This window comes from Pithys albifrons, chromosome 5 (genome assembly GCF_047495875.1).
Source record: "Pithys albifrons albifrons isolate INPA30051 chromosome 5, PitAlb_v1, whole genome shotgun sequence".
NCBI classification, from domain to species: Eukaryota; Metazoa; Chordata; class Aves; order Passeriformes; family Thamnophilidae; genus Pithys; species Pithys albifrons.
The window spans coordinates 35,355,168-35,370,513 of record NC_092462.1 but is presented as its reverse complement, the minus strand read 5'-3'; the positions used below and the strand labels follow the sequence as shown (position 1 = coordinate 35,370,513).

General features: G+C 36.3%; 1 protein-coding gene across 4 annotated transcripts in view; it reads right to left on the bottom strand.

Annotated features, from left to right (window-relative positions):
• Nucleotides 1-9,310: 9,310 nt before the first annotated feature.
• Nucleotides 9,311-15,346, bottom strand: part of TLL1 (tolloid like 1) — a 127,119-nt gene continuing 121,083 nt past the window's right edge. For all 4 annotated transcript variants that reach the window (XM_071556206.1, XM_071556205.1, XM_071556208.1 and 1 more), the window contains 2 exons: nucleotides 13,212-13,462; nucleotides 9,311-11,286 (listed from right to left, as the gene is read on the bottom strand). In XM_071556206.1, the coding sequence (XP_071412307.1) occupies nucleotides 11,152-11,286; nucleotides 13,212-13,462 (386 nt within the window). In that variant the 3' untranslated portion in view covers nucleotides 9,311-11,151. The remainder of the gene's footprint in view (nucleotides 11,287-13,211; nucleotides 13,463-15,346) is intronic.

The window sequence follows — 15,346 nt, the reverse complement described above, 5'->3', positions numbered from 1 at the left end:
CTTTGTTTGCACATAGATCTAGACAAAGCAATAAAACATTGTCTTGATCCAACTCCAGCTGGCAACTAAGCATCACACATGCAGGCAGGTGTTCAGCCATGTCCAGGAAAGCCAGGTTCCATCACACATAATGATGACATAGTGGGAAGACAGAAGTCATCACTCCAAATGTCCCCCTCTTCTTCTCCCAGCTTTAACTGCTGAGTGTGATGTCTTATGGTGTGGTGTATTCCTTTGGTCAGTTGGGGTCAGCTGTTTCCAGCTTTGTCCCCCCTCAACTCCTTGTGCTCCTGCAGCCTACTCACTGGTGGGGTGGGGTGAGGAGAAGAAAAGGCCTGGGATCTATGAAAGCACCACTTAACAATAACAAAACCACCCCTCTGTTAACAGCACTGTTTCCAGCACAAATCCAAAAGACAGTCCCATACCAGCTATGGGGAAGAAAATTAATTCCATTACAGCCAAAACCACAACAAGCGTGATGTTTTGCTCATGTTCTTTATTTAATTTTTGCATCTTTTTAGTCACACTCTGATGGCTGAACACTCTGCAATCAGATATATTGTTTGATTCATCAGTTTTCCAGGAATAATGTCTTGGGGAGATACCCTTTGACCCAACTGTACTGTATTTAAATGGGTAATGCTCACTATATACTCATTTTCCATCAATAGTCTGGAGGTAGGAACTCCTTCTGATCAAAGAGCATGAAGGCAGAACTCAGTAGAGGAAGTGGAAAATCTCCATGTTCAAAAAACAGTCAAAGCTGTCAGAAATGTGAATTAGTTCTCAGAATTATACTGAGGTAAACAACCAACAACTTAAAAAATAGCCTAAAAATTTTTAAAAATCAAATATAAATAATCTGAGGTAGGCATAAGTGAATATGAGAAGTGTGTATTCAATTATACTTACATAAGTTGAGATAGAGTAAATTACCTGTCAAATTCCACAGAGAACAGATTGACATATTTATAACATCTACTTGCCAAATGAATCTAAAAGAATATTTCTAATCCACTCCAGAATGCTCTTGGCCTTTTTGGTCACCTGGGCACACTGCTGGGCTCATTTTCAGTTAGCTGTTGACCAGCACCCTCAGGCCCTTTTCTGTTAGGCAGCTTTCCAGTCACTCTCCACTCAGCCTGTAGCACTGTTTGGGGTTCTTGTGACCCAGGTGCAAGACCCTTTTGAACCTCATACAACTGGCTTCAGCCCATCAATCCAGCCTGTCCAGATCCTTCTGTAGACAACCCTAAAAACCCTCCAGCAACTAGTAACTCAGCCTGGTGTTACCTGCAAGGACTGAGGGTGCACTCGATCCCCTCATCCAGATCAGGGATAAAGACATTAATACTGAGCCCTGGGGAACACTTGTGACTGGCCACCAACAGGATTTAACTCCATTCACTCTGGATTTCACCAGCCAGCCAGTTTTTTACCCAGAAGACAGTGCACTCATCCAAGCCCTGAGCAGACAGTTTCCCCAAGAGAATGCTGTGGGAGACAGTGTCAAAGGCTTTCCTAAAGTCCAGGTAGACAAACTCAACAGCATTTTCCTTGTCCACCAAGCAGGTCACCTTGTCATAGACAGAGACATAATCTTGACTCTCAAGGCACAGCATGATGAAAATGAGTAAGAAAGCACTAAAAATACATTGAGGCAGGCCAATCACTGGCACTTTAGCATTTTCAAATTATATATTTGAACTTTTATTCTACAAACAAGCTAATGAGACTGCCCATTTGCAACCTGTAGTGTTGTGTGTGCAATGGCAGGAGCATTCTAGAGAATGAAATATTAGCTGGTGGGCTACTCTTGGAAGAAAATATATTTGAGACCTGTAGGAATAGAATGGAAATTTCTGCATGTTAATGAAATTAGAGAAGCCAGCTAACCAATATAAAACTCGCTAATATTCAGTCAATCCAACATATCCTCTTCAAGGTACGCATAGTTTAGGGAATAATCAAAAGAAACAATGTCGAAAATCATGCCATGTTAGCCACTAAGATTTAGCTGAAATTATTATAAACAAAGTATGTCTGTTCCTCATGCCTAATTGAAGAGCAATTAATTGCAATTGTTTAGAAGAGATCATTTCACGCAAAAGAAATTTCCAGTGGGAAAGATGAAACCAAGTTCAAAAAGTATCTTGAGAAATGATTTTGTGGGTGGGAATTTAATTCAGTGAAGAAAAATGTCAAGATACAAAGCAAGCAAGATGTGCTTGTAGGCTGGGGTAACTGTAGGTCTCTTTCAGCTCTGCTGTTCATGCCAGGGATCCATTTCAGTATGCACTCCTGATGTTATTCCAACATAAATTTTGCTATTAACTCACATCTGATTTCCACTGTATTTCTTACATATTTGAACAAATGAAGTGGGAAACAGAACAAAAATTTCTGAGGTATTCCTCAGGTGGTTTGTATCAGAGCAAAGTATTTAATGAAGTGCCATAACAGGCAAATGTATCCCTCCTTTTCGAAGGAACATCAAGCACTGAGGATGCTGGCAATAATGTATATTTTTCATTTGAATGCTATTTCCAGAGACTATTTTCTCTTGAAACAATCAGCCTCACTTAGGATGCAAGCAGATGTTCTTCACTCAACAGCTTCACACAGAAGAAGGGATTTTAAAGGACACATTTGGAATATTTTCTGCAATTGTATAACTGTTAAGATCATGACCAAAAGGAAAATTAAAAAAAGCAAAGGTTTTCTCTTGTGTGCAGAAGTAATAACACCACCATATTTAATCACAACATTTCAATTTTTCTGTTCTCCCTCAGTGATTCTATTCCATAGTCAAATTCTATTTTGAGATTTAGGAGTTCCTTATGAAGGCACTCTCATGGCTGATCCTGTCAGATCTCAGAAGCTGAGCAGGGTCTGCCACGGTTAGTAACTGGATGGAAGATCTCCTGGGAATACCGGGGACTGCAGGTTCTAGTCCCAAGGACTTCACTGTCACAGTCCAAGCTCACTCAGCTGTGGCAGATGAACCTTAGGAGTTAAAGGGTGGGGCCAGTTCTGCACATGCTGTGCCTCACCTAAAAAATCCACTGTGCAGGCTCAAAGGACACATCCACGCGGGTAGAGTCCTTCCCAAAATTTTTGTTTGCAAGCCTAGCCCTGATGAAGGCACATCGTGACAATTTCAAATCACTTTTTGCAATGGAAGCGTAGAGATGCAAAAACTGGTTTTCTCCATCTTACCCTTTCAAGGCCATTTACTTTCAGATTTTAAATAAAAGCAGTAAATGTGTGGCTTCCTATAAAAGACAGAATATAAGCTATGCTCAAGAAAAAGAAGAGAAACAATTGCTCATATATAATCTTACTTCTGACAAATCTCTTTGTTACTAGTTGTTTTTGGCTCAGCACTCCTCAGTATAAAAAAAAAAAAAACCACAACAGGTTTAATACAATTTATATTTCTAAGTATGTTCTATATTGCTTTCAGTGATACACACTAAATCCACAAACCAATCCAAATTTCTTGGGTAAAACCCAGGAACTTCAGGAATTGCCAATTGTCTTTTCAATGAGGAACGGAGATCCTAAGACCAAGGACCTTTTTTGAAAGGCAAACCCAATAGCCTTCTGTTCCCAGTTCTGCCAAACCAACACCAAGGAAGACTCAGAATCAATGTTTCTCCTAAAGTAAAATAGAATAAAAATGAGACAGTCTGGTTTTTGTTCATAATACTTTTCTTATAGGAATAAATATTTTCACTAGGCTTTCTGAAACTTTTCTCTAGGTGTTATTTCATGCCAAAAGTTATCCTACCTGAATACTTCCTTAGAGCTCTGACATTTAGCACTACTCGTCATCCCCTAGAACCTAATATTCCTTCAGTTCTGTTTGCATTTCTTATACACCTTTTTCAATGTAATTAAAGATAACCCTGAAAGCAAACACAGAATGTTTCCTGCACTTCTGAAAAACATTAGGTTGTCTCAGTAAAGGCTTGCAGATTGAAACGATTTTGTTTAGTGACTGATACTATGTATGAAATTGTCTTTATCTATTTTACTAGTTTAACATTAGCACATGAAGCATCCTCAAATGTGAAATATTGGTTGTTGAGAAAAGTTTGCTATATCCAAGCATAAGATTCTATAGAGAGAAAAATTAGCAAAATGTGAATTGAATGAAACAATAAAAATACAAATAAAATTGGTAGAAGAGATTTTTTAAGATAAAACTGCTGTGGAAAATTCATTGTTGCATTGTGACAAGATAAAAGTGTGTGATACCTTGTGGCATTTAATTTTTATTATTCAACTCAAAGATATCATGGAATTCACCTCCATTTTTCACAAGAAAATTTATAGGATAATAAAAATATTTTGAAATATTCTCAGTAGAACTTCCATTGTGATTATACATAAGCATAATACTAACATGCCTTTCTCAGTAGAGGATTTGAGATTCCTATTTTCTGTAAACAACAGTGAGAGCTGCCCCTCCCTGCTTGCCTCTCTCCCTCTCTCAACATTAATAGGCATTCTGGTAGGTTTCCACAGACTAAGTTAATTTAGCACTCAGTAAGTATCCCAAATGTCAACATCCTCCTTTATAGCATTATAAAAGAAAAAAAATCCTTTCAAAGATACAATGGATCACCCCATTTTTTAATCAGTTGTAAACTCAGATTACCACTAAAATATTTTTACGTTTCTACAGATCAAAGTGACTAAGAAAATTTAGGATTTATCTATCTACTGTAAAAGGCACATTTTAAAAAATATTATGTCAATGATATAGCAATCTCAAAGAATGCTCACATTAAAATGACAAAAGTTGAATTACTACTGTGATTATCTAGAAATACTCCAAAGATGTTTTATTCAGTGTCTTCACTATATCATTGCCTTTGCTGACATCATAGCAATGAGATTTTTTTAAGTAACTAATTATGACAATCAGTAGAATTCTTTTTTTCTAATTAAAGAAAATAGAAAGAAAAGAAAAGTCAGAATCCCATAAGGGGGAAGTACTGCATGTTCAGGTCTCTTGTCATGGCTCATTTGATTTAGAAATATAAAAAATCTTGTTGCGTTCTAGACCTGCAGCTACTCCAGCGTTCTTTGCTCTTCTCCTGCAATGTGACAATCATCCAAAAAGCACCCTTCCATGAGGATCTATGGAATTTTAGATGCATTATAGTATAAATGTATATCTGAATATAAACTGTCAGTCTTACTCAAGGGATGGGATTGTCCTACTCTGCTCTGTACTGGTGCAGCCTGACCTTGAATATAGTGTGCAACTTTGGGTACCACAATAAAAGAAAGGTATTCAGCTATTAGACAGTGTCCAAAGAAGGGCAATGAAGATGGTGAAGGGCCTTGAGGGGAAGCTGTATGAGGAGCGGCTGAGGGCACTTGGTCTGTTCAGGCTGGAGAAGAGGAGACTGAGGCTCCTGATACTTGAGAGACGGGACTATCAACCACAAGAAACTATTCAGTGTCTTAACACTGAAGAGGTCTCCTGACATTCAGGTCAAATATTGTATTATTCAAATTAATTTTTTCCCCTACATATGTTCTTGGAACATGCTCTAAACAATCTCACTCTACTCTGTGAGAAGCACATGATATTTAAGAACCAAAACGTGCCTTTCACTTTTTCTTTTGTCTCGTAACTTCCCTTTGTTGCATTCACTGTGTGGCCACTTACCTGATAAGTGCCTAGAAAGCATCAATTCTAGCATTACCATGGAGGGAGAGAAAGGTCATTGAGAATGCTCTAAAATACCTCACATTCCTAATGATTATTAGTATTACTTTTATTCTAGATATTGCTATCACATGGTTAACACTCTAACATATATGCATAAATTCAGTGGTCCTTTCCAGGAGTCTACCAAAAACACAGGAAGAATTACTACATCTGAGAGTCCTTGAAGACACACACACAAAATCTGACGTATCTATATTACATATATATATATATATATATATATATTAGATATAATTATAAAATAAATTAGATATTTGTATATAAAAATCAGATTATATATATCTAAAATATCACTAAATTTTGGATTTGGACGAGACTTGATAGTTTACAAATGAATAACCTGAGAGAAATCAATTGAAGAGACAAGATCAAAACAGATACTTGAGCCTTGCTAGTGTTTCCATTCACTGTTAATCCAAAACCATTAAAAACCACTATACCCTCAATATTTTTTACAACTCCCACAACTTGTTTCGTTTGTGAACTCAGAATGACAAACTGGGGAAAAAAGAACATTTGCTAACAAGAAATAACTTGCAAAGTGCATTTTCCTTGGTTCTTTTTGTTTTAATCAGATTTCATTCACCCTGGTTCCATGAAATAACAGTATTTAGCAGCTGCTTATTATTTTGATTAATTGAATTAGATCACGTGGAATAATATTAAACTGTTGTCCCAAGTATTCAGCTTAGAGAAAAAAACTTGTAAGTGTTGGAGAGGAAAAAACCTCAATCTGAAAGAGCTGTAGCCCAGTGTTACTCCCCATCACAAACAGGTAGCTTCTCTGGATATACATCACTAGGGACCAAAGCAAGTAATTTCTTAGGTTGTCTTCAGTTCTCTGCTTGAAAAATTCACTAACCAATGTAATTAATCATCTAACTCTTCCTTCATGTATGTGAAAGCAATACAGCATAAAGCATTTTTACAGGATATGAAGCATGCATTGAAAAAATAATATAGCAGCAGCAGTGTTGACTTTGGAGACTACTTTTTTTTTAATGTAATGTAGTTGTATCTGTGGTATCTTTATATTTTGCTTTTCCAGACATTTTGTTTGTTCTGGCCTCTTTTTTTTTTCTTTTTATTTTCATTTTAAGAACCATCATTTAATAATTGAATCATAATGACCAGTGATAAAATCAAAATAAGAGGAAGTCCTTTGATAAGGTTGTGTCAATCTGTGTCATGTTAATGTGATATATGCTAATGTAATATAACATATCCCCTTCTATTATTCATTTGAACACAATATAAAACCTTAAGTCAAAGAAAAATTCCCCTCTGGTTACTGGCCAGGCCTATTTTAAGACTGAATACTTTCCTGAAATTATGTAGTCATATTAGGTTCCTACACTCTGAGATCTGCAAATTTTGACAGAGCAGGACCAGGTAATTATAAAAAGAAGTTCCACTTTGCCTTGTCAGTGACCACACGCTATGGTGGTGCAGCAAACAGCTAGAGTTAGAGCAGCAAACACCCTGTGAGGTCAACAACAATTTCCTCTGTTAGAAAAATTAAGGTGTGTCACTTGCACTCCTGTAAAGAGCAAAATTTCAAAACTGATTCCTCAGATGTATAAAGCTTCCATCTAATCATTCTAATTTTTACAGTGGTTCAAAAGCAATCTGCTTTACATGAAAAAGTAATGTTGCAGTACATTGTTAAGGATCCGATCTGGCTCTCAACTGTGCTTAGGTCAACTCGCTGTTTCATGGGTCTCACAGCTAAGCAAGATTACTCAAATATGTTGTAGACTTGAAGAAAAGGACAGCAAAGAACAGAATATCTGCTGTGTGTGCACCTACCTTGCTTTATTCACTTCAGCTCATCTTGACCCTTCAAAGCTCCTCTTTAAGGCAACCATTTCAACTGACTTTCACTTACGACTTTTTTCCCTCTTTTTCTCTTTTTATTTTTTTTTCTTAAGAACAGAAGGAAAGCCTCTCACAAACACACTTTCCATCTTATCCGAGGATGATATTGATCAAAGAATTTGGTCTGCTACAGACTTAATTCTCCAAGAGCCAGTCAGCTACACAGGATCAGCGTATTTCATCAACACAACACTTTACGCTGAATTCAACATTGAAGAATAATACTCAGCACCTGTCAGAAGCTGTTTATGTAGTTGAGAAGACTTTGCTCTATGCTGCAGCAAAAGTAATTTAAATCTATCAGTTTTGCCCCAGTCAAAAAAGTTTGTGTCAAATAGGAAGCAGTGTAAGAGAGTATCATCTTCACCCTGCTTGGAATGTTACCAGTAAATACACTGTAACTTGGTCTCAAAGCTGGAACTCCAGTGCATTGAATTTTGTGTCTTTTTGGTTGAATGCTGAACAAAAGGCAAGATCTTTAATAAATATGATGTGAACAAATTTATCTATTTCAAAGATTTTTTGGTTAATCCACATTGCTTTTCACTTTTTCAAGCATCAAAATAATTTTTTTTATTGTTAGCTTATTTATTTATACTTCCCCTAAATGAGGAGTTTATTACATACATCGCTTTCTTTAAATCAGGAAAAACCTCCTAAGACTTGTAAATACCTGGTTTTAATAGCATCTGATAGCACCATGAGGCACTGACTAGGATCATGGCCAATGCAGTTATGATTCATATGGTCCATTTATCATCAAGATAATCATTAACAACTCCTTCAGCATTTTGACCACTCTTAAGCATATGGGATCTACAAAGGAATAAGCAATTAGAGAAATAAAATCAAACTTCATATTCAAAGTTATGGCAACTACTCTCTTCTCGGTTCTACATATTCCATGTCAAACAATCCCAGATGTGCAGTACTCAAAAGCAATATGTTGATATGACCATAAGGAATCACAGTCCACAGGATTTTGGAAATACACTATGTATTGTAGCCCTCAGCTTACACAGTCAAAGCTCTTCTCCAACCACTCCAGTTGCACTATTTAACCTGGGACAGTGGGATTAATAAAGTGGCGTGTATGAATCAACAATCAAAAATCCCTTCCAAAAAAATAATGATTTTGGCTCAACCATACAGTTGTTAAAGTAATCCTGAGGGGAATAAGAAAGTCAAACCTAGAGATAAGGAAGACTTACAATATTTTGTTTACCAAACAGAAGGGGACACTGGACCAGGAAAGTGGAAAAAAGATAACATGGAAACTTACATTTGCTCTCAGTCTCAGCCCTTCCCAACTCTTTTTGAATAATCATGCCAGGGAAAGACTGCTTCTGCTTGTTTCTCCTGTCAGAATTTCAAGCATTGAAATTCCACTAGCTGATAAACTATGAAACAGTATTAAGAACAGATATTGTATATTTTTAACTATAGTCATATCTCTGCTGAATTTTGTAGTAAAAGACCTTGGAGAAAATGTTTGTGGTTCATTTTTTGCGCAAACACTGTGACAAATGAACCAACATGATGGTGGAGCAGCATTATAGAAACAGAGAAATTGTAAAGTTTTTGAACTTCACACACATCAGCTGTCTAGAAAGGAAAACATGTATGAGTAGTAGTAGTTCTGTAAAACCACAAAAGACATCTATATAGATACTTGTTTTTTATTTTTATAAAAAAAGGTCAGGTTTATTAGTGCCAATGTATGTTCATAGTAAGGAAGCAAAAACTAAGTTAATCTGAGTAGCAACTTACATCAAAGGATATCAAAATAATATTTCCTGTAAGTGAAACATAATACTTCATTTAAACTTGATTCTTGTCAACTAGAAGTCCTTGTTATCTGTCTGTGAAGCCTTTAAAGAAAAGTTGCTACAGTCAAACAGGGTCCTGATAGAACTTGGCACATAAAGAAACAATTTGATTTTCACCCATACAATACCTCTCACGCTCCCGGAGCACTCATTCATACAATACTTACATAATGCATATACATTATGACTAAAGTCATGTACGGCCTAAAGCACACAGAGTATCTCAGTTCTAAATGTAACATATCTCTACATCAAAAGCAGGTCACTGTATTTACAGCAGATGATCTTGCTCTGCAGATGCGGCTTTCACTTGAAGATTCTTTTGCTAGTGTATTCTAAGATGAACGAATTGTCAATTTATTTATCAAATTAGAGGTGTATCTACAGGAAGATCTGTCTGATCATGTGCAAGGATTCTAAGGCAATAGTAGTAGTTGTTCCACAGGAATAGCGCTGCCATTGCAACCCACTTTCCCTTGGAGCAGTAAAGCCTTCCTTCTCCAGATGCAGCTGGGTATAGTGAGACATTCATGATCTGCAAACTGTTGGCTCAAAAGTCCAAAACTTCTTGGTTTGTTTTTGTTTTTAATGTTCATGGAATAGCACCATAGGAATTCACTCTTGATATCAAACAAATCCTGGGTCTGTTGTTTTGTTTTGCCTTTTCACCATCACTGATACACTTACTTTCAGAAAAAAAAGAAACATCTTTGGGAAAGTTCCCTCTTGGATACTACTAGAGCTTCATTTCTGAATAGCTAAACCAGGTGAATTGCTCATTCACTAAAAGTTCAGAAGAAATAAAGCTTAGCAGTGTTTTCAAATGTGCTGCTGAAAACAAATTCAGTAGGAGGAGCTTCAGATGATCCTTAATTATTTATCTTTCTCATGAATACTGATTTTGATTCAGGACAGGTTTCAACTCAGTCTCTTTCTATGTTCAGTGCAAAATAAGAGCACATCATCAGAGATAGCTTACTTAACCGGTAAACCAAGCATTTTCAGATGCTTAACTCTTGAAATTCAGTCAACCAGTGATTGTTCACTAGTGACGACTGATATAACAGTTCAGACTTCTCAGTTCTTAGTAAAACAAAATACTCTACAGATCTGTTATGTTTCAGAATTTTCCAGTTTCAAAATACTGATAACCTGATATGAGAGATGAATGTATAAAAAAGACAGGACAATGCAGGAGGATCTTCCCATTTCATAACTTCTTTTAAGTCCTTGTACACACTGTATGCAGGATACAAAGTAACTAGACAGAAGGTCATTATTTTGAGTGTGTGACCTTTTATTTCCTGCTAGACACCATACAATTGTCAGACGGAAGAATGGTCTACGGGGTTACTTCCCCTGAACGCAACTGATTGAATCCACACGCAGTTCGAGCAAATGTCGAACGATGATCAAAAGCTTTTATATTCTCTCTGCACACAAAGTCCTTTCACAAGCTTTGCAGAGACAGTCAAGTATAGAGACTGCACATCATCTTGACTATTCCACTAGGATAGGTGATTTTCTTTTTTTATTTTATTTCACTCTCTGGTTTTGTAAGTCAGCATTTCAACTGAAATTATATTAAACATTTGTGCTAATAACTTCAATTTAGAAAAAAAATTGACACACCTTCCTTCCTTTTCATTGTGCGTTCTTTCTCACTCTTCTGGCATAGAGGTTCTTATGTTATTTTTTGGTGTGCACACTATCTGGATATTTTATACTTCTGTATCGTATATGAAATCCTTTCTTGTTGATTGTATCATCAGTGTGAAAGTGAAGTAGAAGAGCTTCCCCAGCTGAATAAATTTCTTCTGGTGGCTAAAATAAATTAATAAAAAAAAATTACCTTTCCAGTCTGTGTATTTATCCCTTTCATTGCCTTTTTTTTCCTTGCAGATATTTCTCTTTTCCTGCTATGCATCATTGTGTAATTCCACTGCATCTCACATGATGCCATCTGACATCATCAGACAGAATACTGCTATCTGATTCAGTTCTCAGTTACAGGCTAGATGTTTTTGAGGTAGACTGAGGAAATAGCCTAGACTGCTAAAGGTGGAGGCCAGTTTAAATTGTAATGTTTGAACTTTTATCCGATTGCAAAACTTGTGACATGTATTATAAGCTTTTGCTTTCATATTAATATGTGCCCTCTTTCAGTCTTGACCTCTGAGCCTGAAAACCATCTTGTCTCACAATCTAAATAAACGTGACATCATGGAGTTTTGAATTTGATTTAACTTCTCCAATTTGTATGGAATATCTCTATAATCTTTTCCCATGAGGCAAAGAAAACAAAGCTCCTTATTCTTTTGCCCTTCTAAGATGTCTTCTCTAGTTCTGCTGGAGTCAAGAAAGTGACTGGGCAGGACCAAATACAATATTCTAAATTTAGATAAATAACAGACACCAGTATCTATCCTCTATTTTGTTCTTCATGACCCCAATGATGTCCTGTTTCATTACTGAAGGACATTGATCAGAAGGAGTAGCTGAATTTACAAACCTTTCTTCTAAAGGAGATAAGGTGATAAGGTAATAAGGTACCTTTTTCTCACTCCAGTTAGGATCATTTATCTTTCAATAGCTTTCCTCTTGAAGTCCGTATTTCCTGTTACATCTGAAGTAATTCATTTACATCTCACCATCAAACCAACAACAACCAAATTCAACCATTTCACCCCTACCTCCAAAGGAAAAGTTGTACCATTCTTGAGTTTGCTGCCCTTCTACTGGTAAAATATGACAACTTGCAAAGAAAACTATTGTTTTGTGTGAATTAGTAGATGACAGGGTCAGTTGTAGCATTTCCCTTAGAAGACATTCCCTGCAGTTCAAATGGAAGCATCTTTTCTACTCCTTAAGAGTTCAAAAATGTACTAAAAAGATTTAAGCCAGCTTACAGGTAACTTCTATGAATGACTAAAATATTTGGTCCAGCATGGTGGCTGAAAAAAATGACATATAATTAATTAAGAACTCCTGTCATCTCATGTAGAGTCTTTTAAACCTTTTATCTAGGCAAAGAGTATAGAGATATGTGTGTATGTACTTGCACTGGCACACATGTAAAGAATTCTTGAGGAGTTGTGGGATCATTGCACCTGATTTCACAAGGCCAGCAGCTGACAGATCAATGCAACTCTAAAAGGAGAAATATGATACAGCCTTTTCAGGATGTCACCTGGCCAATTTCCTCCTTTACTCACAGTTAAAAAATGTCAGAGATGTACAAAGTATTTCAGGGTTTTCCTAAGGCCAATATTAATCATCAGTTTAAGAGCAGCTTTTTTTTTCCCCTAAAATAAGAATAAAGTAGTAGATGAGCATAATATAAATACTTCCCAGCTGCTCCTCCCAATGTAAAATGTGTCTTCTTCATTCAAACTGAAGGAATTTTAGTGTCATAATTTCCAACACTGGTACATTTCTCTCTATGTAAAGGAAAATTTTTGGGTATTGATAAACACTCCAGTGCCAGCTAGCTAAAGATTAACACATTACTATACTTTGGTCAAAAATAGGTAAGAATATTCATTGTTGAAAATATTTCAAAGGAATGACTGTAGCACAAGCTTGCAAATTTGTATTAAAAAAATAATCTGAAAGATATAATCATCACTATAAGGTGGAATAATTGAACCTCATCCCTTCTCAAGTCTTTCCTTTTTCTTTTTTTCTTTTCTTTTTTTTCTTTTTTGGTCATTCAAATAGAAGAAAATGTTTGATACCTGGTTACTTACCCCAGATCCACAAAATCGACCAAGTCTCAATGCTGCCTTATCATGACCATCGAAGAGCTCCACGTAATCGTAACCACAGTCTGCCTCCTCTTCAACCTCGAAAGTCTGAAACATTAACTCAACCCGATAGCCACGCTCTGCCACCAGAAGCCAGTCACAGTCCGCCTGCACCGGATAGTTGTTATCACCAAACTGCGCATGCGAGTACAGATCTTTGGGCTTGCTTTCAGCTCTCAACCGACCACCACACTCTAAGCAGAGAGGAAAAAAAAAGTGAAGAAACGTATTCAGTGCAAATTAGTTTTCTTTTCTTAGATGCCCAGTCTTATTTAGGCTCAGTGTGTTTTAATGCCACAAACATGTTAATCAAAAGAGCTGAGTGAAATACTAGCCAGAAGGAACTCAAATCCATTGCTCTCAGTTTTTCTTGCATAAATTCTGTCTCATAACTAGACACTTCAACATAGTTCATAATTTTCAAGTGAAAGACAAAGACAGGGAACATCAAAACTATATGAAATGTGGTTCAAGCGGTATGACTTGAGAAGTACTCCAGAGGCACTCGAGAGGTACCCACGGCCAGCAAGACAGGTGCTGTAAGTAAGGCATCCACATTTCAGTGGTGGCATTTCAACATGTATTAATGACACTGTTTGCAAGTGATGAGGGGCATCAGCTCTAGCACACATGTAGTCAGTGTTTACATGCAAAAATCTCATGTTTCACAAGAGTGTCAGCTCTAACCACACTGTGGCATCTGAAGAGAAAGCTCAATTCTAAGCACACCTGCTAAGCTTGCTACCTTGTTTTCTACATAGTTCTTGGACATGAACAAGAGAGTGTGACTGGGAGAAAAGCTGCTACTACCAGAAAAAGTCTTGTAGCTGAAAGCCTGCTCTTGATGCAAGCCTTTGGCAGGAGATCCTTACCTTCTGCCAAAACCATAATTTCAGCATAAATCTCTATTTGTACACCATTGCAAAATGAATGTGGGGCTTTAGAGCTTGTTTATAACTGCTCAAAGAGTTCACAATTTAATTACGGATCAGCTTTACTCTATAGTTGAATAAGCTGTTCAAATAGAGTTGAATAAATGTAGTCAGTTTGTTGGAGAACAAAAATTGCTGAAAATGCACTGAACAAAAGACTAAAAATAAATACAGTAGCTAGGACTTTACTCTTTCTAAATATTTTAAGAAGCTATAATTAAAATTATTCAATCCTTAACAGCCAGTGAATTCAGCTTCTACAGTAACTTAAATATATAGGTGTTAATGTTTTGTCAATTAAAAGTGCTATTCAAATGCAACTAAAAATAAATAGAAAATTGTTCTTAAAGGAAAAAAGAATATTGTTTGTTATGCTTCCAAAAGATGGGTGGAGGCTCTTTTACTTTACAAAGATTTGAATGCAAACAACATAATTTCATCTTGGTGTCTCAGCAAGAACAAATCAGCTCTTACAGCACCCATAAAAACATCAAGTGAAAATGAGCTTGAACAAAAATCTGAGATTCACAAGTTTAGATTCAAATATTCCAAATAAAGGAACAGATGATTTTATCTGCATTTTGATCAAATGACTGGTCATTTTATAATAACCTGAAACAAACTGCAAGATTGAAATATTTCTAAGCTTAGGTGAGAGACACTTTGAATTTTTCTTCAGTGTCATGGACTCTACTCACAACAAACATGACCACTTGTTATACTGTAATTGTGAGGATTCACATTTCAGCTGGGAAATTAATAATCCTAATTATCAAATCCTTATTTTTTTAAAGTAGTGGGGGTTTATTAGTAAGGAAATGAAGGAATCACAACAGGAAATATAAACTACATAAGTAATTCATTACACATGATCTATTGTTGAATCTGAAATTCAATTTTTTTTTTTCTTATAGAACAGGTGGGAGCGTATGATAAAACATTTTTGAACAGTTATTTCTCATTGACATTTTAATATACTGTTTTTTTATCCTATTCTTGATTTAATTTACTTCCTTTTTGGGGTGAGGGGGCTGGGGAAGGTTGTTTTGAGTTTGGGTTTCCTTTTTCTGGTTTTGAGTTTTTTTCAACTGGACTGTTGCCAATATTAGGAACATCTCACTGCCTCAGACACCAAAAAGCTGCTAC